This window comes from Mauremys reevesii, linkage group 4 (genome assembly GCF_016161935.1).
Source record: "Mauremys reevesii isolate NIE-2019 linkage group 4, ASM1616193v1, whole genome shotgun sequence".
Taxonomy (NCBI): domain Eukaryota; kingdom Metazoa; phylum Chordata; order Testudines; family Geoemydidae; genus Mauremys; species Mauremys reevesii.
This window is the reverse complement of record NC_052626.1, coordinates 17,594,057-17,618,079: the sequence shown is the minus strand read 5'-3', so window position 1 is coordinate 17,618,079 and position 24,023 is coordinate 17,594,057. Positions and strand designations below refer to the sequence as shown.

The following is a 24,023-nucleotide window of genomic DNA, read 5'->3' as shown; positions in this document are numbered from 1 at the left end:
AGATGGGAGCCTCTGATCTCAGTTGTATTTCCACCAAGAAAAACAGTGCATCTTGTTTCCTGCAAACTAAGCTGAAAACTGCTGTACATTTGTGTAGACAGAGGAAACTACATTTAATACTGGTAGGAAAGTGATGTTTGACTATCAAGCGCAGTGAGGCTTTTCCCAGCACACTGACTTGGGAGGAATTGCCATAACCAACCACCACTGTTCTGTCAAGATGTGGCTTTAGAGAGATGGGGTCTGAGTGTGAAGAGATAGGCAAGTTCTCTTATTAAACTGTTATTCCCAAAAGCAACCTGTTAGGGAAACATTTATTTTGCATCTTCATTAGTTCAATGAATACTGGCATGGTTGGTAAATTTGTTACACTCATACTGGAAACTTCATGAAATTATGGCTAAATTGAATAGTTGTTTAGGAACAACTGAATAGACCTCCCTAGTCTGATTTTATTTTATACTGAATTAAAATTAACTTGTGCATAATTAAAATGAAACACTTTCCTTTTAAACAAAATACCACACCACCCACACTGCATTGCAGATCAGTTTATGGTTTTGGCACTGGGATACTAAGCAACCAGTTAAGAATTAGAGTTTAGTAGCAAGAGCAATATGACCAACAGAAAGAGTGAAGTGTCATCTACTGTATTCGCAAATTTGTATGAATTACCAAAGTGTATAAGAAATTAGTTTACAGCAATTGTATGTGAAGTTAATTCCCCCAACCTCTTATGTTTCTGCAGAGCAGGGTGGTGAATATGGTGGGAACATATTAAAGTTAACACGATTTGCTACATGGTAGGAATGTAATACTAAACAAAAACATGATATTTACTGCATTGTCAAATTCCACATTTGCAAATGCAAACAAGAAATTAGATACAATTTTTATTTCTGTGACCAACATTAAAAATATCTTTAACCCATTTCTGCTTCATCACAGTGCGGAAGGACAGTAATATTTCAAGGATTTATTGAGGCATGTCTTTACATACAAAAGTAGAGATTGAGGAAAAGCCAGAGTAGTCTATACACAATGCAGTCTGTGTACATTCTGAAGCTGTACCTTCTCAGTAGCTATTTATACATTTTCCCAACTAATCCCTTATCCAATGATTTAGAATGTTCTATATCAGAATTTCTAGATTAATTATTAGAACCATTAACATTGAGCAAATATTTATACCCTTCAATTGCCAAACAATCCAGATGGCTGAGAGAATGTGACCTAAACTGGGTTTGCAGTTTTGGGGTACATACAGACTATTAACTGGGGAACTCACATGGTCTGAAATTGAGATCTTAGCATAGGATAACCAATGCTGCAGCATATTTAAGACTAAAGATCCCAGGTGAAATACTGGCCCATCTGAAGTTAATAGCAAAACTCCCATTGTTCTGCAAGACCAGGACTTCACCCCTTGTTTTTGAGATGCAACACTTAGGGCACATTTTCTTGCTCTTCATATTCTTTTCAGATACTGCACCCACAAAAAAAATTAAAGAATGGAACAAAAGCAAACACTTTTAAAAAACATGCTGAAGAGTGTTAGGGGAGATCTAAGCAGTGCTCCGAGCAAAAGACAGTGAAGTGAACATGAGCAAGTTCATGCTTAAAAAAAAAAAAAAAGAGCAAAAATTACCTTTATCTAAAATGGAGACATTATTGCTGCTAAACTTCTGCTACTGGCTGAAAAAAGAAATGACATAGGAAATGGCGAGACTGAGATGAACTACAGAACTTTTAAAACTCACTATAAACTTTTTTGTCCTAAATGTACTGCAGCGTTAATGGCTATATTGAAACAGTTTTACAGTTTCAAGGGAAAACTAGTGTTGTATAGTTTAGAAAGCAACTCCAGAGGTTAATAAAAACCCCAGTCTGAGGGAAAATGTATTTCCCACTATCACATGGAGCAACAGTTCTCACTACAAACCTCATCTTCAATTAATAATGTAAAGAAAAACCCACCAAACCCTTCTGTTCTGTACTTGAAACATACTAAGCACACTTAGGCTCCAGCCCTGCAACTGCATCAGAGTGAGCTGACCCCCGAGCTTTCACAAGACAGTACTTAGTCATCAGAAATGACCCACCACATTTACAAGAACATTTCAGGAGTATTCAACACAGTGAATGTTGGTACTATAAGAAATGCTCAACTCATTTCTTAAAAGAATAGAGACACTGGCTCTTCAGATACCTTTCCCAAGGTGCTACTTTACAAGTTTAAATTTAAAGCATTTCTTTCTAAAATGTCATCTGTGCAAATATGTATCTGTAAGTAATATTGCACATTAAAAAAAATCTTTGTAGTGAAAACAGGACTAAGAAGACATATGGCGTTCTCCAAACAGAATAAAAAGCTATCTTTACAGTAAATGCTAAATTTAAAGAATGCCAAGATTATTTAAAATCTAAGCACATAATACTGACAGAAAATGTTAAACTGGACATTATACATATAAATTACATTTGCAAATACTTGTAGAAATTTTAAACATTTAATACTCTTAATTTCACAAATCAGCTAGGTCATCACTGTCAAACAAAGGATCTAATTAATGAATTAAAAATGCCCCCCCTTCCCCCAACAGAAAAATACCATGGAGAAACAAAAAAAAAACAAAAAAACTTGCAGTCTTAGACAAAGCACTGGAAAGAGTCAAAGCATTTCAGCTTAGAGAGGTAGTACTAGCCACATCCAGCTAGAAATACATTATATTTGTACTATGATGAAATAACGTAGTAAAATGTAGAAAGACTATAAAATTTACAAAAATAAATAGTTCTGAATGCTTTAGAAAATGCAAGATACTTCACTGACAAGTATCTTGAGTCTGCTTTTCCGACTAAAGGGAAATGACATTTGTTTTAATATTTTTAAAATATAACTATATCTCTAGTAATGCTGATGGATTTGCACAATCCAAATATGCAACTCCAATGTATGCCAACTTGGCAAGTATTTTAATATTAAAAATAAAATCTAGGCTTCATAAGAGATTCCCATTTGAAATTCATTTTGTATGTAAATTCTTCTGACAAATTAAAAATTGCACATAAACATTTATTCAAAGGGGGTGAGGGGTGGCGGGTAAGGATATGTGCATATGTTTTTATGTCACTACACACACGCACTCCCAGAAGGAAAAAGATGATTGCACAATTTATCAAATAAATACTTTAAAAACTGCCACTTTCATTTATAACAGACATTTTAAGAACTACTCATGGACAACTGTGTTTTGTTTTAAAAGAAATTCCTTGCAGCTTTCCCAGTGGCTTTATCCTCAAACCAATGTTAAGTGGCAGTACAGAAAGTATCTTTGGTTAAAAAAAAAAATAAATATCAAGATCCAACAAGAATTTCCATGATATGGTCCAACTCACTCAGATCTGTTCTACATATCGGAATATTGTTTGTTGAGGAAGAATTGCAAGATGGGAAGGTTTTCAATGTTTCTTCTGTAGCAGCAGAAGGTGGTCTAGGTGCCATTAGTAGGGGAGAGCAGAAGTCTGAATCATACATTGAAGTGTCAATATCTTCAAAGATGTCATCTATAGCCAAATCTTTTAAGTAACTGGTCGAATTCGAAATTTCAAAGGAACCAAATACACATTCAGCTCCCTTCAAATCTTGTCTATCATCTTCTAGCTTTAGACATGTGTTTTCTGGAGACTTCAGCGGCTCATCATCTCCAGCTGGAACCAAAGAAGTAGGTGGACTTATATCTTCCATGAAGTCCAAATCCTTCAGAATAGATGAAATGGCAGACGACATGTCATCATCTGAAACCATCAGCAGGCTATTTTCAATTGGGCCTTCTGCAGACCATGAGTTACAACAGTTAGACTCTTGCTGGCTGCTACCTGAAGGCAAATGTAAAGAAATTGCAGATGAATCAATTCCTGGGTAGCAGTGAGGATTGGGAGCAATGCCACTGCATACATTAATTGGCTGCTGGCTACTCTCTTGCCTCATTTCCTCCTGAATTTGCCTTACTGTGTTGGCTATGAGCACAGAACGGTGTAAGTTTGGTTCCACCAGCATTTTGTAAGTTTGTAGTTTAGTGAGGCACATATTCAGCACTAACTGCCTCTTAAGTGGATATGGCAGATTTCGACTGGAATCAAAGGCACTTGAGAGACCAGCCATGTTCTCCTCATAGTCACTCAACTTGCGTTTTAGGCCTCTCCCCAACATGAACCTGCAAAAGAAAAATTCTAGTCAATCTTTTATACTTTTAATTAAGCATCATAGGAAAACAGCACACTTTTACAAAAGCTATATTCCTAACAGTGGGCAATGGGGAAAGTGGAGACAGTTTGTCTAAGTTAATCAATGCTAATGAGAGCTGATCACACATAGCTAAGGGAGCATACCCTCTCTTCCCCGGAAGTTTTTATTTCTATTAAGAAAGATTCCAACTAGATTCCCTAATAATGCTTACAATTTTAGATTAGAGAAAAAATACTTCAGCTATTTAATCATGATATGTGAACTGTATTTAATAGTGATAACTACAAAAAACTGCATCAACAGGACCATACTGAGGCTTTTTAATAGCTGATAATTTTTTCAACTGAACATTTTGCAGGCTTACTAGATCAAGTATTTTGGAATAAAGCTCACAACCCTTCCAGGCTAGAAAGACAGCATTACAGAGGAATTCAATGAAGGTAAGAAAAAAAAAGTTTCACAGCTATCCTGCCAAGTAAAGAGAGGTTCATTATTATAACTGCCCTAGCTATATGGAATATTTCACAATTTGCATTATAGTAGTATTCACTTGTTAGTGGATAATATAGTTAAGATTTCAAAACAGGTTTCATTAACCTTATTTTCATATGGTCAAAGCTTCCTAAAAATACACCTTGCAGGCTGAAATTTCCTTTCCTGAATTCCCCTCCTCTCCCAACTGGAACAGGAAGCTGTCTGAGTTGAGTTCACCACAGTCCCTCCCCATGCCATGAAATTTAGAAGATGGATTATGAGACTTGGCATGTAGAGGTAGTAGCTCTCATTGAGCAGATCAGCCACTAGGTATGGTTATATAATGAAGATGTGAGCAATAGAAAATGAGCTACTACACTCCCACAATAGAAAACTGCATTCAGTCAGTGTTCGAGACACAAGGTGGGTGAGGCAATATTTTTTTATTGGCCCAGCTTCTGTTGGTGAGACATGAGCTTTCAAGCTTACACAGACCTGAAGAAAAGTTCTGTGTAAGCTCCAATATCCTGGGACTGACATGGCTACAACACTTCAGTCAGTGTTCATATGTAGATGTGCTTCTTATGTACGTACACGTGACGTGCACCCCATTTAATGTATGCCAGTAAGCACCAGTCAGCCCAAAGGACTTAGAAGTGTTTAAATTCCTTCATAAATGCAAACTTCTCAATGGATGTTGTCAGCACTTATGCTGCCTTAAAACATTACATCAGGGATTTCAAGCCATTTATGTGCCTATGCCACTAAATGTTCAGACAATTTAAAAGTACAGGCAGTGAAAAGGCAGCCAACATTTATATAAAACCCCCATAAATTCCTGGATCTGTTCTTACTCATCAAAACTGATTTTTCACAGATTTATAGATTCCAAAGCCAGGAGGGACCATTGTGATAATCTATTGTGATCTCCTGAATAAAACCAGCCAGAAAACTTCCCTGAAGTTATGCCTAGAGAATATCTTAGAAAAACATCCAATTTTGATTTAAAGATTGCCAGTGATGTACAATCCACCACAACCCTTGGTAAACTGTTCCACTGGTTAGTTACTCCTCACTGTTAAACTACTTTAACTTGAAGGGGAAAGTAAAACTTTGTATGCTGGTCTATTTCAGTCCCACAGCTCTAAACATACTAGGAATTTTGTACTGCATGTGTAAAAGTTACCATTCCATTTTGGGGGGGGGGCGGGGGGGGGAGAATGTGCTGTAGTCCTTAGTAAGAAGTAATTGCCAAGTTTCAGCTTGAGACATTCAGCAACAAGTAACATGTTCATTATAACTTCATAAAATCTTACGCCAGTCCTCCCTCTACCCTTTCATCTCAAAAAGTGAATAGATTTTGCTCCATATTCTCTCCTTCAGCCCTCTCTCCTCAAATTCACCTACCACCTGAGAACACATACAGAAAATTGCATCTAAAGATTTTCAGAAAGCTAAAAGGGAGATAAAGTTTTATAATGAGAGTCTCAACATAATACTGAACATGTTACTCATTGCTGAATTTCTCAAGCTGAAACTGGGCAATTAGTTCTTACTATGGACTACAGCACATTCTCCTCCCCACCCAAAAAATGGAATAGTAACTTTTACACATGCAATAATACTAACTACACAATTTATAAACCACATATTTTGCTATAACAGACAACTGCTCACATTTACAGCATGCAAATAGAGAGTCAAACTGTGGCAGAGAACACCACAGAAATGCCTACAAATAAATCAGAGACGAGGTGGGTGGGGGTAATATCTTTTATTGGACCAAGTACCCTCAGTACCTTTCCCAGACCTAAAGAAGAGCTGTGTGTAGCTGGAAAGCTTGTCTCTCACCAACAGAAGTTGGTCCAATAAAAAGATATTACCTCACTTTGTGTCTCTAATATCCTGGGACTGATACAGCTACAACAACTCTGCATACCTACTCATACAAATTAGGAAAATATAGCCTAGATGGAGCTACTATAAGATGGGTGCATAACTCATTGGAAAAGCATTCCCAGAGAGTAATCACCAGTGTCAAACTGGAAGGGCATATTGAGTGGGGTCCCGGCAGGGATTGTTCCTGGGTACGGGAACATATCTGTATATATTCTGTTCAATATATTCATAAATGGATTTAGATAATGGCATAGAGAGAGTACATTTATAAAGTTTGTGGACAATACCAAGCTGGGAGGAGTTCCAAGTGCTTTGCAGGATAGGATTAAAATTCAAGATGATCTGAACAAACTGGAGAAAGGGTCTGAAGTAAAGAGGGTGAAATTCAATAAGGACAAATGCAAAGTACTCCACTTAGGAAAGAACAATTAATTGCATGCTGTGATAGACCCAGGCCAGTTGGGAACAGCAGAGTAGTAGAATGGAGATATATTGGCCACTGGATAAGCAGTTTTCTGTTCCCTGAGTGACCAGAGCAGAGGCTGCTCCAGGCTAATGAGAACACCTGACTCTAATTAAGGCCCCTCTGATGCTATAAAAGGGCTCACTCAAGTCAGGCCAAAGGGAGCCAGAGAAGAGGAAGTGCGTGCGAGGAACTGGGAGCAAGAGGCTGCCAGTGAGTAGGCATACTGCTGGAGGACTGAGAAGTACAAGCATTATCAGACATCAGGAGGAAGGTCCGGTGGTGAGGACAAAGAAGGTGTTGGGAGGAGGCTATGGGGAAGTAGCCCAGGGAGTTATAGCTGTCACGCAACTGTACCAGGAGGCACTATAGACAGCTGCAATCCACAGGGCCCTGGGCTGGAACCCGGAGTAGAGGGCAGGCCCGGGTTCTGCCCCCAAACCTCCCAACTCCTGATCAAACACAGGAGGAATTGACCTGGACTGTGGGTTCTACCAGAGGGGAAGGTCTCTGGGCTGTTTCCCAACCCACGGGGTGAATCTGTGAGGTGAGCAAATCTGCCAATAAGCGCAGGACCCATCAGGGTACAGAAGGAACTTTGTCACAACGCATACAAAAAATGGGAAATGACAGGTAGGAAGGAGTACTGCGGAAAGGGATCTGCAGATTATAGTGGATCACAAGCTAAATATGAGTCAGTGTAACACTGTGAAAAAACAAAGCCAATATCATTGTGGGATGTATTAGCAGGAGTGTTGTAAGCAAGACACTGGAAGTAATTCTTCTGTTCTATTTCATGCTAAGACCTCAGTGGGAATAATGTGTCCACCTCTGGGCAGCACATTTCAGGAAGATGTGGGACAAATTGGAGAATCGCTGTCATTGTCTAACCTAGTGGTTCTCAAACTTTAGCTACCCAAGGACCCTCATTTTGATTTAAAATTTTTTCATGCTCAGCCCCAGCCCCTGCCCCCACTCCACTCCACTCCTCCTCAGGTCCCACCCCTACCCTACCTCTTCCTGTCCCCACTCCCACCCCTGCCCCTCTTCTTCCCACTCCCACCCCTGAGCAAGCCCTATCCCCGCTCCTCCCCTTCCCTCCTAGTGCCTCCCTGTACACTGTGGAACAGCTGTTCAGCCGTGTGCAGGAGACGCTGGAAAGGAGGGGGAGGAGTTGATCAGTGGGGCCAGTGGCCCTGGACATGACTTGTGGACCCCCAGGGGTCCATGGACCCCAATCTGAGAAACCCACCTGTTCTTAAGCCTCCAAACATCTTTCAGGGATGGTCTAATTATTACTTAGTCTTGCCTTGAGTGATGGGGACTGGACAAGATGACCTACTGAGGTCCCTTCCAGTCCTGCACTTCTATGAAGTGGCTCAAAACAACAATGACTTGATATTAACCAGTACTACTACTATACACATTAGAACAAAAAAAAAAAAACAGTTTTATATTTGAGTTGAGTATTTTTTCTTTTTTCTTCTACTTGGTTGCAGTAGAGAGAACACAGCGTGGCTAACATTCAGCTATAATATGCAGTTCGGGGGGGGGGGGGGGGGGTAGGGAAAGGACTTCAGCTTCTGCTGAAGACATTGGTAAAGCCTGGACCTGGTTTTGTCCATACAACTGGAAAGAGTTTACTCCCAGACTCAACACAAAATGTTAAACAATCAAATTAGACACCCAGTGGCAGATTAATGTCAGATCCTTTGCATGCCAGGATCCAGGCCCAGCACACTGCAGAAGGCCTCCCAACTTCCCTTTCATGTCAGTACTGGGTACAGTCAGCAGTACTCCAGATGCCTACTTCAGCTGCCAGTCCATTACCACACACTATCCATTAAGACAACCTGCTGCTAGATTTCTAGGTAGAGAGGAATGGCAGGAAGAAAGCCCCCTTCACCCCAGAGGATGATCCCATCTCAGATTTTCAGACTTTCAAAACATACTGCAGGGCTTCCAATGCATCCATCTGCCTGGATCATACATTTAGTGTGCATAGTTATCTAGCCAAGCGATGGCATCTTCAGTGGCGTGATGCAGTTCTTCTAGGCCACTAGTCAACAGGCATTTATTGACAATGTGTGTCATTGTCTGTGCTGCACCACAGCTGAACTGAATCAGAACATAATTGAAGAGTGTTATCTAAGGTAATAGGATGCAAGAGATGGAGCAGCAGGGGGAAGGAAGACACTGTAGGTGGGAAAGGAATGAAAGTGAGACTCCCTCATAGTCCGTGTATTTTGATGTAGCTGTTCCTGGAGGAAATCAAATTTGCCATTCAAATGAACTTTTAAGTTACAGGTGGGGCTAGTAGTTCTGCCTATTGTTAAGTTGCCTAATACTTTCCATTATAAAGATGTTGCTTTCAGTTGGTTTTAACTTTGCCACACTTCAACCACCTGGGCGGAAGTTTTCCACAAAAATAGTTCAGTTTTTCAAAGAACAAGACTAGAGACTATACTGAGCAAATCACCTAAATCAAACTTTTAAAAAGTGGCCATTAATTGTGTCTTTTTCTGGGTGCTCAACTTAAGACATCTGGAGCCTGATTTACGGAAATGCTGAAGACTTAACTGTAGATCAAGTCTATAGAAAGTGTGCTTTAAACATATACAATGCAAAAATAATGTGAAATACTCAAAAATCAGATCCTCCATTATTCTAATTTTGGGTGTCTAATTTGAGATTCTCTGGCAATTTGGGGCACAATCTTGGGAATAATGTCACTACCCCATCCCATGGGAGCCTTGTGAAAATAATTTAATTAGTGTTTGCAAAGCAGCCATCTGCTACAGTGATGAGTGTCATAGAAAAGCCATGAGAAAATATCTAATTCTGTAATCAGTGCAGGGTTTAGATAATGTACAGCAAAATGGCCTGGAACCACATGCTGAACAAGGATAAAAAAAATACTGAATAGCTTACCCATTCAGGGAGCGTCATCCATCCTGCACACTGAATGAAAAAAACAGTATGTGATCACTTAAATAAAGACTCTCTTAATACATATGGACAAGAAGGCCAAATTAAGGTTGTATAGGACACCAAAATCTAGTATTTCTTGAGTGTTTAAAATAACTAGAAGGTTGCGAAGTCAATGTAATTTTTCTGCAATACACATTTAGGCTTCATTGTCAATTCAGGAACCTTTATAAGTCTAATCAATTTGACCAATATGGATAAATGATAATCCCTACATTCTCTCTCAGAGGTGCACAGTGTTTTAGTTACTGCAAGCCCATCAATTTTAGTAGAAGACACTCAGCTAAATTCCAGCTCACTGTGCTGAAATTCATGAAAGTTGCATGACAGTTTTATATAGTTTAACTTTTCATTTCACATAGTGTGCCTATCACACTAAATTCCAACATACACATGCATTAATGCCCTTCCTTACCTCCTCCCACAATAGCTAAACAAAACAAGTTCCACCTCCTTAACGCTAGCTGTTCTAGATATGTTTAATACAGTTTGAGTGATTGTAGCTTTCTAAACATTACACTTAACTCTTCTAGTACATGAAGAAGAGTGAGACCAAAGCAAATTTGTTTTTAACCAAATCTATTTCTAAATCCATAAAGGGGGAGAGACTTTTAGAATACCTAGTCTTATTTGCAGCAGCCTTAACTATGCCTGTTTAATGTGGCTGTCTGCTTAACTGCACAAATGCTGCAAGTCTGTTTTTAGAAGCTAGATAATTTTAGAAGTATAGAAATTTTTAAAGACGATAATAAAACCAAAGCAGCATTGCAATAACTCTGCAGCTAACATTTTCACTAGTAACCATGATACTACCGTCATTTTACACTTCAATTCTGTGTCAAATGCACTCAGATGTTGACCTACAAAGGCACGAAGCCTCTCTTACCAAATAAGCCACATTTAATCAGGCCTTTTGCTTTACTTTCTAGTATAAAATAATTTGTCAAATTGTCATGAGTATCTCTTTAACAAGCTGCTCCAGGTTTCTATGGGTAACTTCACTTTTAAGAGTATTGTAATTTTTTCTAGGTACTTTTTTTTTTCCAGTGCTGCTCCGTTACACAGCATGGAACTATGACCACGTTGTTTAATTTTGTAATCCACTTCCCACTATCATTTTTGTTACCGACGAAGAACCAACCTCTATCAATTCCATACCCAGATAATCCTATGTTACTGAGTGACTGCTCTCCAGTTGTCAGTCCTTTCAAACAGCTGACAGAACTGTACAATCTGGACAACAGAAGCACAAACCGGACATGCTAGAATTGTAGGAGGAGCTTCTGGAATCTGCTGTGAAGTGTATCCTTCTTGTTTTAGCTTAATTCCAGGAAGCTAATCAACACTCAAAAATAGGGCCCTAGCAAAATGATCATGTCATTACTGATTTCAAAATTCCACTGTAAATACACAAAGTGAGTACAGCCTAAAGCCTATGTCAACATAAACCTGAGATTTGTATCAGAAGGGTAGCCTTGTTAGTCTGGATCTGTAAAAGCAGCAAAGAATCCTGTGGCACCTTATAGACTAACAGATGTTTTGGAGCATGAGCTTTCGTGGGTGAATACCCACTTCGTCAGATGCAAGTAGTGGAAATTTCCAGGGGCAGGTAGGTGTGTGTGTGTATGTTTTATAGATATATATACGGTAGATATGCAAGCAAGAAGCAAGCTAGAGATAATGAAGTTAGTTCAATCAGGGAGGATGAGGCCCTGTTCTAGCAGTTGAGGTGTGAAAACCAAGGGAGAAGAAACTCCTCCCTTGGTTTTCACACCTCAACTGCTAGAACAGGGCCTCATCCTCCCTGACTGAACTAACCTCATTATCTCTAGCTTGCTTTTAATATATATAACACACACACACACACACCCCTGCCCCTGGAAATTGCCACTATTTGCATCTGACGAAGTGGGTATTCACCCACGAAAGCTCATGCTCCAAAACATCTGTTAGTCTATAAGGTGCCACAGGATTCTTTGCTGAGATTTGTACTTATCCAGTTAGAAATGAAAGGACAAGTTATAGATTACACTTTCCTTAAATTTAGATAAAAACTAGAACATGTTCTAGAAAATAACTTGAGACTCCAATGGAGACCCTTGGTCACGACGCACACAGCATAATTAAAGATAGGGAATTCTACACTTAAGTATTTTGGGTACTGTCCTCATCTACTTAATCAAGTTAGCATACAATGTGAACCAACATAGAATCATAGAATCTCAGGGTTGGAAGGGACCTCAGGAGGTCATCTAGTCCAACCCCCTGCTCAAAGCAGGACCAAACCCAACTAAATCATCCCAGCCAGGGCTTTGTCAAGCCTGACCTTAAAAACCTCTAAGGAAGGAGATTCCACCACCTCCCTAGGTAACCCATTCCAGTTCTTCACCACCCTACTAGTGAAAAAGTTTTTCCTAATGTCCAACCTAAACCTCCCCCTCTGCAACTTGAGACCATTACTCCTTGTTCTGTCATCTTCTACCACTGAGAACAGTCTAGATCCATCCTCTTTGGAACCCCCTTTCAGGTAGTTGAAAGCAGCTATCAAATCCCCCCTCATTCTTCTCTTCTGCAGACTAAACAATCCCAGTTCCCTCAGCCTCTCCTCATAAGTCTCCTCATAACCAACATTGAGTTATATGTCATTTATGATGGAAAGCTTACATTAAGAGTTTGAAAGCCTAATTACTTTTTGCATATTGAGTCAAAAAAGCTTACTTTTCACTGTTAAGAGGGCCAAATATTCCCATCCATGTCAGTAAGGAGAGAGGAGCTCACATCCACAGATTCAGTCTGGAGCAGGTGCTGGCTGAGCAGCGTGCTTCCCACTTAAGACCCATGGTAGCTCCACAGGAATTTTGCCCCTTGGTTGGGAGAAAGCAACCATGGGCCACAATTCTAAACTCTACTCAAGTATGAAGGAAGTGGGAGGAGACAGGAAGGTATGTCACTGATCAACCATCAGAAAAGAATGCCAAACGGGAAGCCTGGTTAGAGCAGGCAGCGATGCAAAAGAAACACTCCAGTCTCCCAGAAATGTTAACCTTGAGAAGCCTGTGGCAGATTATACAAGTGCTACAATTTTAGAGGAAGACACCAGCTCCATATGTCACAGGGACTGATGCTGCAGAGCAGCTGCTGCTGACATGTGATGAGGAAGTGCAGTCACAGGAAAAAAGCAGTGAATGACTGAGTTGGAATCTCCTATTATTTCTGCTTGGGCAATCCCATTTCCTTGTTTCCTCTTTCTCCACCTTTCATAAAACATCCCACTAGAAGTATGCAACATTGCTAAACTTTAGAACTGCATGTGGTGCACGTTTCAACAAGAGCAAGCTTCCAAGAAAGTGCATTCATAGAATCTAGGACTGTATACAGTGTGCACACTTTTCCTTCTCATGAACAATACCCAACACGGGGGCTAACGTATTCATTTGCTGTTACAATACATGCTGATGGACATGATCTCTAAGGAAGCATTTGGCCTGCATTATGCAGGTGGTCAGACTAGCTGATCACAATGGTTTCTTCTGACTTTAGAACAGGGTTGGGCAAACTATGGCCCAGGGGCTGCATCCAGCCCTCCAGATGTTTTCATCTGGTCCTCAAGCTCCTGCTGGGGAGCAGGGTCCAGGGCTTGCCCTGCTCTGGCACTCCAGCCAGGGAGCGGGGTCCAGCCGGGGCACTCCTTGAAGCAGCAGCATGGCTCCCATCTGACTGTTAAGCGTAGGGGAAGCCAGGGGGCTCCACATGCTGCCCTCACCCCAAGCACCTCCCCCGCAGTTCCCATTGACTGGGAATCGCAGCCAACAGGATCTGCAGTGGCAACGCATGCAGAAGGAGCAGCGTGCAGAGCTGCCTGGCCATGCTTCCATGTAGGAGCTGCAGGCAGGACATGCTGCTGCTTTTGGGAGCTGCTTGAAGTAAGTGCTACCTGGAGCCTGCACCCCTGACCTGCTCCCACACCCCTACCCAAACCCTGATTCTCCTCCCCCCCCCTCCAAACCCCTCGGTCCCAGCCTGGAGCACCATCCTGCACCCCCAGCCCCACCCCAGAGCCCTCACCCCCTCCTGCACCCCAACCCCAATTTCGTGAGCATTCATGGCCCATCATACAATTTCCATACCCTGATGTGGCCTTCAAGCCAAAAAGTTTGCCCACCCCAGCTTTAGAATCTGTGACTTGGCCTTATTGGATCTCCTGGTGCGTTTCTTTCTGCACAAGTGAAGGGTCACTTTTACAATCATCTTTATTGAACTTATGCCTATTTAAGGGCATATCTACGCTACAAAATTAAGTTGACTTAAGTTAGGTCCACCTACAGTAACCACAGTAATTAAATCAGATCTGTGTGTCCACACTACGCTCCTTCTCTCCGCAGTGCGGGTCCTCACCAGAAGCACTTGCACCGATTTTAGTGGGGCCTTGTGGGGCACTGACAACCGCAGCCCCACTGCCCTGGGCCAACAGCCAAAGTCCCGGGGCTGAGAGGGCTCTATCTGTCAAAGGCAGCAACAGGCGATATAAGCAACACAGTGTCTACACAGACACTACGTCAACCTAATTACATTAACCTAAATGCTACTCCTCTCACGGAGGTGAAGTTATTAGGTCGGTGTAGCGGGCGAGTTAAATCGGCGGGCAGAACATTGCAGTGTAGACGTTTACCCAGTTAGGCTGACATAAGCTCCCCTACGTTGACCTAACTCTGTAATGTAGACCAGGCTTAAGTCAGGTATGCTACCTTGTGGGAATAGCCACAACAATCATGTTTGCCCTTCTTATTTCTAAGTCTTAATTAACTAGAATAACTATACCAAGAAAGTCAAAAATCAGAAACAGAGAGCTGGAAGGGACCCTGAAAAGTCATCATGTCCAGGCCCCTGTGCTGAAGCAGGACCCAAGTAAAACTAGACCAGTGGTCCCCAATGCAGTGCCTGCGGGTACCATGGCACCCACCAGGGCATTTATGTGCGCCCACCTACTGACAAGGGAGCGCCCCGCCGACAAGGAGCGCAGCTGCCAGATAAGCATTTCAGCAGCAACGCTTCTTGATGCTGCTGCTTCTCGGCGGCATTTCGGCGGCTGGTCGTCCAGCGCCCACCACACTGAAAGGTTGGGGACCACTGAACTAGACCTTCCCTCATCGGTATTCATCCAATCTGTTCTTAAAAACTTCTAGTGATGGGGATTGCATAAACGCTCTTGAAAGCTTATTCCAGAGTTTAACTACTCTTACAGTTGGAAAGTTTTTCCTAATATCTAACCTAAACCTCCCTTGCTGCAGATTAAGCCCCTTACTTCTTGGCCTACCTTCAGTATATATGGAGAACACCTGATCACAGTCTCCTTTATAACAGCCCCTAATATATTTGAATACTTATCAGATCCTCCCTCAATCTTTTTTCCCCTCAGGACTAAACATGCCACTTTTTTTTTAAAAACCTTTTCTCACAGATAAGGTTTCTAAGCCTTTTATCATTTTTGTTGCTCTCTTCTGAGCTCTCTCCAATCTGCACACATCTTTCTTGTGTATGGTGCCCAGAAGTGGACACAGTACTCCAACTGAGGCTCAGCAGTGCTGAGTATAGCAGAACAATTACGTGGTTTTACATACAAACTCCTGCTAATACATCCCAGAATTATATTAGCCTTATTCATAGCTGCATCATGTTTACTCATTCAGACACGGCATATAGTTTGACTGACATGCTTTCAAAATTTCAGATTTTAGAGTGCCCATATGCCTGTACGAGGCACTTAAGATAAAACACCTAAAAGACAAGTCCTACTGCCTCAAACTTACAATATAAGTGATGGACTTGATAGACAAGAGGATAGGGCAAGAAAGGGCACAGGTTATGGAGATTTTATGTGATGACCCAGTTTAAGTTTTCATTCATCTTGGTGGTACCTTTCTTTTTTGTAAACGCTCATTTAATGCAGGCAATACTAGAGAAGTAAGATTTTTAGCAATAATTTGAATTAGGTGAGGGTGAAGAGTTGGGGGCTTGAATAGATTCTGAAAGGGTGGTGTTCCAAGCACTAGGAACAACACAGGAGGAAGTATGGAGACATCAGAGACATAAGGGTGCTTACAGTAAGTCAGCAAATTAACAGCGGCCATCTAGAAAGGAAGTTAGTTGTAGGTGACTTTTAGAAAGTTATAATTCAGAACCATCAAATTGTGCACACAGCTAGTATATGTAACTGTGTGAACTTGTTATCCTCATCTTTTCGCCTTCCCTGCTACTATATGCCACTTACCTATCCATCTGTGGTACTTATCTGGCTCTCATCACTGTAGTATCCGAGCATGACAATCTTTAATGTATTAACTAATGTACTTGTTGCATCCTGTCTTATGCTCCCTTACCCTTGGATGTTTGCAGCCTATGTACCCACATTTTATCTCAGCACCTAGCATGGAAAGGTCCTGACAGCTGGGGTTGAGTATTCCTGCAATGGCTGCTCCCTCTCCTCCCCCCACAAAAGAGAGAGACAAGAGCAGCAAAGAGGTAGAGAAACTAGTGTTGTTAATGGAGCAGAGATCAAGGGACAAAACAGAAGTGACCAGGTTGGACATTAGGAATGGATTTACACTGACAACCCAAAATAGCTTACATAACACAGCAAGGTGTGATTATCTAATCACAACTGGTGCCCTGCTAGCCAAGGTCCCTGAGGATTTTACAGTTCAACTCAGGTTTCTATTAACAATGGGGCTGGGTCACTTTATGAGGTGAAACAAGAAGGATTAAATATATTATACTAAATGATAAGATATGACTCTAGATTTATGGACAGAATGAGACTTAAAGAAAAGCATTTTGCTTTTTATTTTAGCCAAATGGCATGAGAAATTAAATAGGAGCTATGCATGTCTGAAATGGTTTAAAGAGGAATATTCCCACATACTGCCTTGACTCTCTGCTACTTCCAAAAAAATCTAAGCTCTTGTGCAGTGAAGTTATTTACTGGAGCTAGAATCCAAAAGGAAATAGCTCCTCAAAAAGGGGAACAGATAATGTTAAGTGATTTTAGAGCAGGACATATTTTTGGTCCCCAAATGCTGACAGATGCTTCACTTAACTTTTAATAGTAATAGAGGGACTTATCTGAACACAGCGACAAGATTTTCATAAAACTACAAATGAGGACAATCCACCTGCCAAACAATGTTTTTAATACAGACATGATTCTAAAGAGCACTAAATGAAATAAATGGAGAAACAATAGCCTTGGTAAAGCACCGGACTAGGAGTTTGGTTCCATTTCGTAACTTCTCTGCACTAGTTTCAGTATCTATAGAGACAGGAGAATTCAGACTTTTACAAGAGTGTTACAAAGCTAAACTAGTATTTGTAAAGTACTAAGGTCCCTGAATAGAAGGAGCTACTCAAGTGAAAAGTTTTACCTTCATCTAAAAAAAATAAGAGGTGAAAAGAGGAAAAGTTTAGCAATAAAAATAATTAATTATGCTAAGAGACTTTCTACACTAAAAAGACCCTCATTCACAAGTCATTCGTTGTAAAGCAACGGTAATCAGTTTTCTATGTAAAGAAAATGAACAGTTCACTTACTGCTACTTATTAGTTTCGGTATTTCATTCTGGGAAAGAAGCAACTCTGTCAGGATTTTTATTTTTACCTGCTATAACTGCATGGTGTGATGTCTCTCGGACTGCTTATAGCAATAAACAAGAAGTACTCTTAGCACTTAACATCTATCACTAGAGTCACTTGCAGGAGAGTAATGAGGTAGCATGGCTTTAAAAAAAAAAAAAAAACCTATATCTTTTAAAAATGTTGTCCCCAAACTTGTGTCATTTGTGCGTATGATTCCACTTTCAGCTGTGAACCCTGCAAGTACGTACCCTTAGTATATAAAGTGTTGCAGCAGCTACATTTCAGCTAAGATTTTTGGGTGAAGGGTTTCAGCAGGAAGAAGGGGAGGGTTGTCATTTAAGCTAAGGAAGAACAGAACAGTTTAAAAGTTGAACTGAACCAAACATGATCAAAAGTTACTAAATCTAGAAACTGCAAGAAAAAAGTTTAACTAATTAAATTTGAACTTTTTAACTGTGGTTCTACCAAAGCAAAATACAGCTGGACTGACAAACTAAATAAAAGATCAGATTCAATGTAATGCTTATTACCAGCTTTCCTTACTTGATAGGAAACAGTTGGAAAAAAACTATTTCTTCTTTAAGTCACCTACCTACTGAAGATGCAAAACTATTGCATGTGATCACATATGTAACGCCATAGACAGAAACTGCATATAAGTTGCGGTGATCCAGATGAAAATCCATTATCAAGAGAATTTAGATTACTCAGAATGATGAAATGCTAGTATGTGGATTTGGTAGAGAATCAAAGTTTCCACCACCAAAATAAATACATGTAACTGATCAGGGGAAGGGGGCGGCGGCAGTGTTTTTCCTCATACATAAGGCCATACATTTCAATATTTCACACAATTCACTGAAGTGCATTAAAACATTTGACTGGGCCAAACTGGGACTCATTCTCTTAAATCACACCCAAGATCTTATGGTAGAGCAGCATATATCAGAAACACTGCCTCACAAGAGAGCATAGTAATAACGTAACATGGGTATGGTCAAACACACAAACCACCCGCAACCCCACAGCAACAAACCTCAGAACCTGGGTCTACAGACTTGGGCTCATACTACGTAGCTAAAAATAGCAGTGTACATGTTTGCAGTCCTGCTGGAGCTTGGGCTCTGAAGCTAAGCAAGAGAGGAGTGTCTGAGCCCAAGGGGGAACATCTACATTGCTACTTTTACTGCTCTACTGCAGTGATTCTCAAGCAGGGGTATGCAAAGGTTTCCTGGGGGACATCAACTCACCTAGATATTTGCCTAGTTTTCCCCAACAGACTACATAAAAAACTCTAGGGAAGTCAATACAAACTAAGATTTCATACAGTGACTTGCGCACACTGCTCTATATACTATCCACTGCCATGTAAGTACAATATTTATATTCTAATCGATTTGTTTTATATGGTAAAAATGAGAGCAATTTTTCAGTAACAAGGTGCTGTGACACTTTTGCATTCTTATGTCTGATTTTATAAGAAAGTAGTTTTTAAGTGAGGTGAAACCTGGGGGTATGCAAGACAAATCAGACTCCTGAAAGATGTACAGTCATCTGGAAAGGTTGAGAGCCACTGCTCTAGCGTGAGCCGGATGTCTGTAGTCCCAGACAGTTTATTTTTATTTTTTTGCACTGTAGACATACCCCCATAAGGCCCCCCAATTCCTGCAGTTGAAGGGTCTGCCAATGAGCATGCACCCCAGAGATCACTGTAGGATTGGGGCCCTAGTTACTAAAACCCAGAAAAATGGGGTCTTATGCAAACAATTTATTGTAACACTAATATTTAAGTGAACAGAAACTCACATAAAACATGCAATTCAAAGCAAATCTGAAGATTTTATCCTATCCGCTAAGCATAGGGAAGCCCACTGTCATTTTGGACTGTTGATTTTACCACAAAAAGTTATTTAGAAGCTGGGTATTAAGTCTAGCTACAAGCATAATAGAAACTGTGCAGGTAAAAATAAGATTTCACAGAAAAAAACGTTACCTTTACAAGTTAGAAAGGTGTTCCAGGTAGGAAGATTCTAGATTTTGTTTAAAGCGCATTCATCCAAAAAGGTGTGGAACTATAAAACTGTGATAACAGCCCAAGTCATCCACTTCAGTAGAATGATGCAACTTTAGGACAGAATTATAAAGATGATCTATTACTATGACATTGCTTTACAAAAAAAAAAACCTAAGAAATTTAAGACTACTTTCTTGAGCTGACATTTTAGATATTCAGTGCTAATAGGACAACTATAAACAACTGAAAAACCTGAATTGATATAAGAGTCAAAATTAAGTTCATTCAATGCCTTGGGCTCATACTTGTAAAATTCTAATTTATATTTTGTCAGCAGATCATGTTAAATGGTAATTACCCTCCATAATTAAACATGGCACAGAAAACTGACCACCAAGTACCAGTTTCGGAGATACTAATTTTGCATCATCTTATCCAACATGCTGCAACAAACTCCTCTCTTTCAGAGGATTTCTAACATGACCATAAAGACAACAGGCAAACCAAGTTATAACGTACATATTTCAAAAGTGATTGATATCTACTGAGAGATGGCATTAGGCATCCAGATTTGGATTTTAGTTTAATGAAAATATTTTTCACAGTAATTACCCAAATTTCCTCATCTTCAGTATATATGAGGCCACTAGGGAATACAGTGAACTGACCTGAGCCATACATTTGCAGATAACACACAACATACTATAATTTTCATCATACCCAGAGAGCAGAGTGTGTGGGGTTCATCAGTGCACAACAGAAACTGCAACTTGGATTATAATAAGGTGGCTGAAGTTCAAGTGATGCTAGTAGATTAGGCGAAGGCTTGAGGGTGTAAGTAAAAGGGACTGTTCAACCTCCACTGAGGTTCACAAATTGGGTTGCTCTGATAGTCTCATTTATTCTTAGGAGCAGATCCTCAGCTGATGCAAGCAAGTTGTCATAGCTCCAGTGACTTCAGCTATCTGCCCCTGGAATCCCATGTACTGTTGGTAGCAGAGTGCTTTTTCAGTCTGTGCCTGGAATGTTTCTTCAAGCTTGGACCTAGCCACAGTAGTCTGTCTGTCTAGAAAATTCAGCACTGGAGTAAATATCAACACTATATCTAGTTGAAAACATATTCCTTTGTAACCAAGAACTAGCTTTTAAGTTCAAAATCTTCATTTCAACAATTATACTCAATTATTCATAAACCAATATTTTTGTTATCTGCAAGTACATTTAACATAGCAATTAGTTCTAATATTCTAACAACAGAACACCTAACTTTATTAGCATCTGGCTACAGAGAGCTCTGTAAAACGTTTGCTTTTCCACCTCAAGATTTCACCACACAGGACCAGCTCATAAAAAGAGAAGTAATAATTCAGCAGTAGAACACCCTCGGTTTGAGACTGCCAATTTAACCCAACAATAAGACAACTATTCAGATACAACTCCCTCGTCCTCACAGAAATTGGCTTCTTGAAGATCTGCACCATTCTTGACAAGAAATTAAAATAGGTTTTTAACACTGAGAAGAACATTAAAAAGCATGACTTTTTTTGTAGTGCTTTTTTTTTAAAAAAAGCACAAACATGGTTGATAGGCCTGAAAGTTAATCTACGTTTTAAAAAAATCTATTTGTGAAGCTCATGGGGAATATAGTCTTTATAAGAGTGCTAATGAGATTTCACATTTTAAATGGTCAGCCCAGCTTCAAGAATAGCTGTGGAGCAGACAAATCAGTGTGCACACTCTCATAATAAAGGATTTTAGTTTCAAACTTGAGATAAATAAAAATATTTCATAATGCAAAAGTGGTTTTTAACAAAAGTGAAAAATATGTAATGTCCTTCAAAATTTGATCTCTGGTTGGAAAGACTGTTGGATTTCAAGGTGTATTGATCTTAATTTCTTTACATATAGACCTTAAAGAACTATGTAGAGGATTAGCTATTTGGAAAGAACAGGAGTATGTGTGGCACCTTAGAGACTAACAAGTAGTCTGTATCTGCAAAAAGAACAGGAGTAACACAGCTGCTACTCTGAAACCTGTCATTATTTGGAAAGAGTATCTTTTCCTTAACTATAACTCATTTTCATGCTCCAAGCCACCAGTTTACCATTCTTAATTAATTTCACACTGGTATGCAATGAGTGACAGTACAAAATACAAAAGACTATCAAACCCAAGTGGCCTATATACTAGAAAGCATTCGGTTTTAGCATAAGCTAGGAACCTAACTGCTTATTCTGTAAATAGTTACCAGTTTTATAGACTATAAAAATATATTCATCTTCCTTCTGTCCCCCTCCAATTCTATGTTCATTCTTTCAGTACCAATTTGTTTGTGGTCCACTTTTAAACTTAAAAGCACTGTAGTAACTATTTTTTTATATTATTTTAACTTGACTGAATTTAATTTAGTGCCCACAGAACTGAGAGATCGAACGCACTTGGCTGAATCAGATATAAAAGAAAAAGCCACCATGCAAGCTTCCCATATAGCTCTGTAAAGGCACCTCAATTCTAAATTGCTGCAGCCTCCCTCAATAAATTGCAGCCCTATCTTGAGCAGAAATTATTAATCGTGTTTATTAGTGCAGCAAATTTGCAATATGCATATAAGAGACTAGGATAATAGGTAAGTATGAGCCATTTGCTGGAAATTGAGGCAAACTTGGGAGCTTATAAAACAGACACGAGGAGACATACGATAAAGGTACAAAGCAGTTATGTAGCGGCTGCAATTAGCATTTTTCCAAAAGGCAATATGATTAAAAGCTAAATAATTGCAAATGACAGAGCACACACAGACAGGGACCAAGAAAGATTCTCTTCCCTGACGCCATCCCTACAGCTACTATTGCAAATGCACCATTTATAATAAAGCCCAGGGGAGCCTGCCACCATCTGGCCTTCGTGAAAAGAGACTAGACAAGTTGGGTACTTCCTGAAAACGGCTGCCTGTGCCGCCCCCAGCAGCAATGAGCAGCAGTAAAACCAAAGATAACCTTGGGCTTCCTGAACTGTGAAAAGTTCCTCTCCTCCCCTTCCTCCTGCCCGGTTTTCCAGCGATTCCAGCCAGGCTAATTGCAACTGATCTGAGCGCTTCATCCCAGCCCCGACTGAATATCGCCTGCCAGGTGTCCCCTCCCAGAGATCCTCCCCGCAGCCAGCCAGGTTCCCACCCTCCCAAGCCCCTGCAAGCAGCTAGCCAGCCCCCCAGGCCCCATCCGCACCCCCCCCCCGTCCTCCCAGCCAGGACTCGCCCCTCCCCATAGGTCAGGTGCCCCGTGGCCCCCGGCCCCCCTCAGGTCCCGCCCCCCCCCCGCCAGGTCCGTCCCCCCTCCCTCCCGACACGTCCCCCGCCAGGCACCTCTCCTCCCCTCACCGCACCGCACCGCGCCACCTTTGCTCGGCCACCCCGCTCCAGCCGGTGCCTCACCTGGAAGAAGAGCGAGCGGGCCGCCCGCTCCTTCGCAGGCTGCTCTGCCCTCCCCAGCCAGCCGGGCTCCCTCAGCGGGGCTGGGACTCGGACTCCTTCCAGGAGGAGGCGAGAGCCACCCCCGCCGGGCCCCGGCCACCTCAGCTCCTCCCCTCCGCACACAGCGCCACGGCCAGCCGGGGAGCTGCGGGGGGAGGGGGGGGGAGCTGCGCGCGCCGCGCCCGCCAGCAGTAGGCCCTGCTCCCATTGGCCAGCGGCTCTTCAAGCCAGCCCAGCAACCATTTTCTCACTGGCCGGCTAGTTTTGGGGGGGGATGGGCTCTGCCTAACCAACAGCCGCGACCAATCACAAAGCCGCCGGAGCCAGAGGGGGCGGGGCGGCTACCCCCCTCGTCCAATTGGAATGGGCGCAGCCGCAGTTCCGCCGGAGCGCGCGCGCCCCTCCCGCTCCTGGAGGGACGGGTCTCGTCGCGCGCAGGGCTGAGCAGCCCGTGGTCCCTGGGCACCGGAGTGCCGAGGCATGAGTGCATCTGCAGCGACAGGGGGCTGAGCAGGACTTCCACCCTCCAGCTGCTGCACCTCTGATTTAAGGCGGAGTGTAAGGGATCCCCATGCGTCGGGGGTGCCCCGTCCGTTTTCCCGTAAGGATCGGCTGCCCATAAATTAGGCAACCGATTTGTTAGTGAGTTTCAAGATCCGCCCATCGCTTGTAACACTGAAACAGGCACAAGGAAGGACCCACCCACCTCTTCTTACTAACAATTTGTAGGCAGCCCCTTAATGGTGGCTTTTGGTCCCCTCGCTGGTAAAAGAAATGCAAAGGCCCTCTTCATAGATCCCATGTGCAGCTTAGACCTACAGCTCCTCAGCGTCTTTT

The 24,023-nt window shown here is 41.5% G+C and overlaps 1 protein-coding gene across 10 annotated transcripts; it reads right to left on the bottom strand.

Moving 5' to 3' along the window:
- Positions 1–961: 961 nt before the first annotated feature.
- LOC120405272 (SERTA domain-containing protein 2-like) lies at positions 962–23,917 on the bottom strand. Of its 10 annotated transcripts, XM_039538747.1 has the most exons (5): positions 23,148–23,395; positions 20,437–20,782; positions 19,696–19,826; positions 10,017–10,046; positions 962–4,217 (listed from the first exon to the last, which is right to left on the bottom strand). In XM_039538747.1, the coding sequence occupies exon 5, from the start codon at positions 4,211–4,213 to the stop codon at positions 3,359–3,361; it is 855 nt and encodes a 284-aa protein (XP_039394681.1). In that variant the 5' UTR covers positions 4,214–4,217; positions 10,017–10,046; positions 19,696–19,826; positions 20,437–20,782; positions 23,148–23,395; the 3' UTR covers positions 962–3,358. The 10 variants fall into 10 exon arrangements, 9 of the variants coding, with proteins under 9 accessions (XP_039394681.1, XP_039394684.1, XP_039394679.1 ...); XM_039538750.1 differs by lacking the exons at positions 10,017–10,046; positions 23,148–23,395 and adding an exon at positions 23,893–23,917; XM_039538745.1 differs by lacking the exon at positions 10,017–10,046.
- Positions 23,918–24,023: the final 106 nt, after the last annotated feature.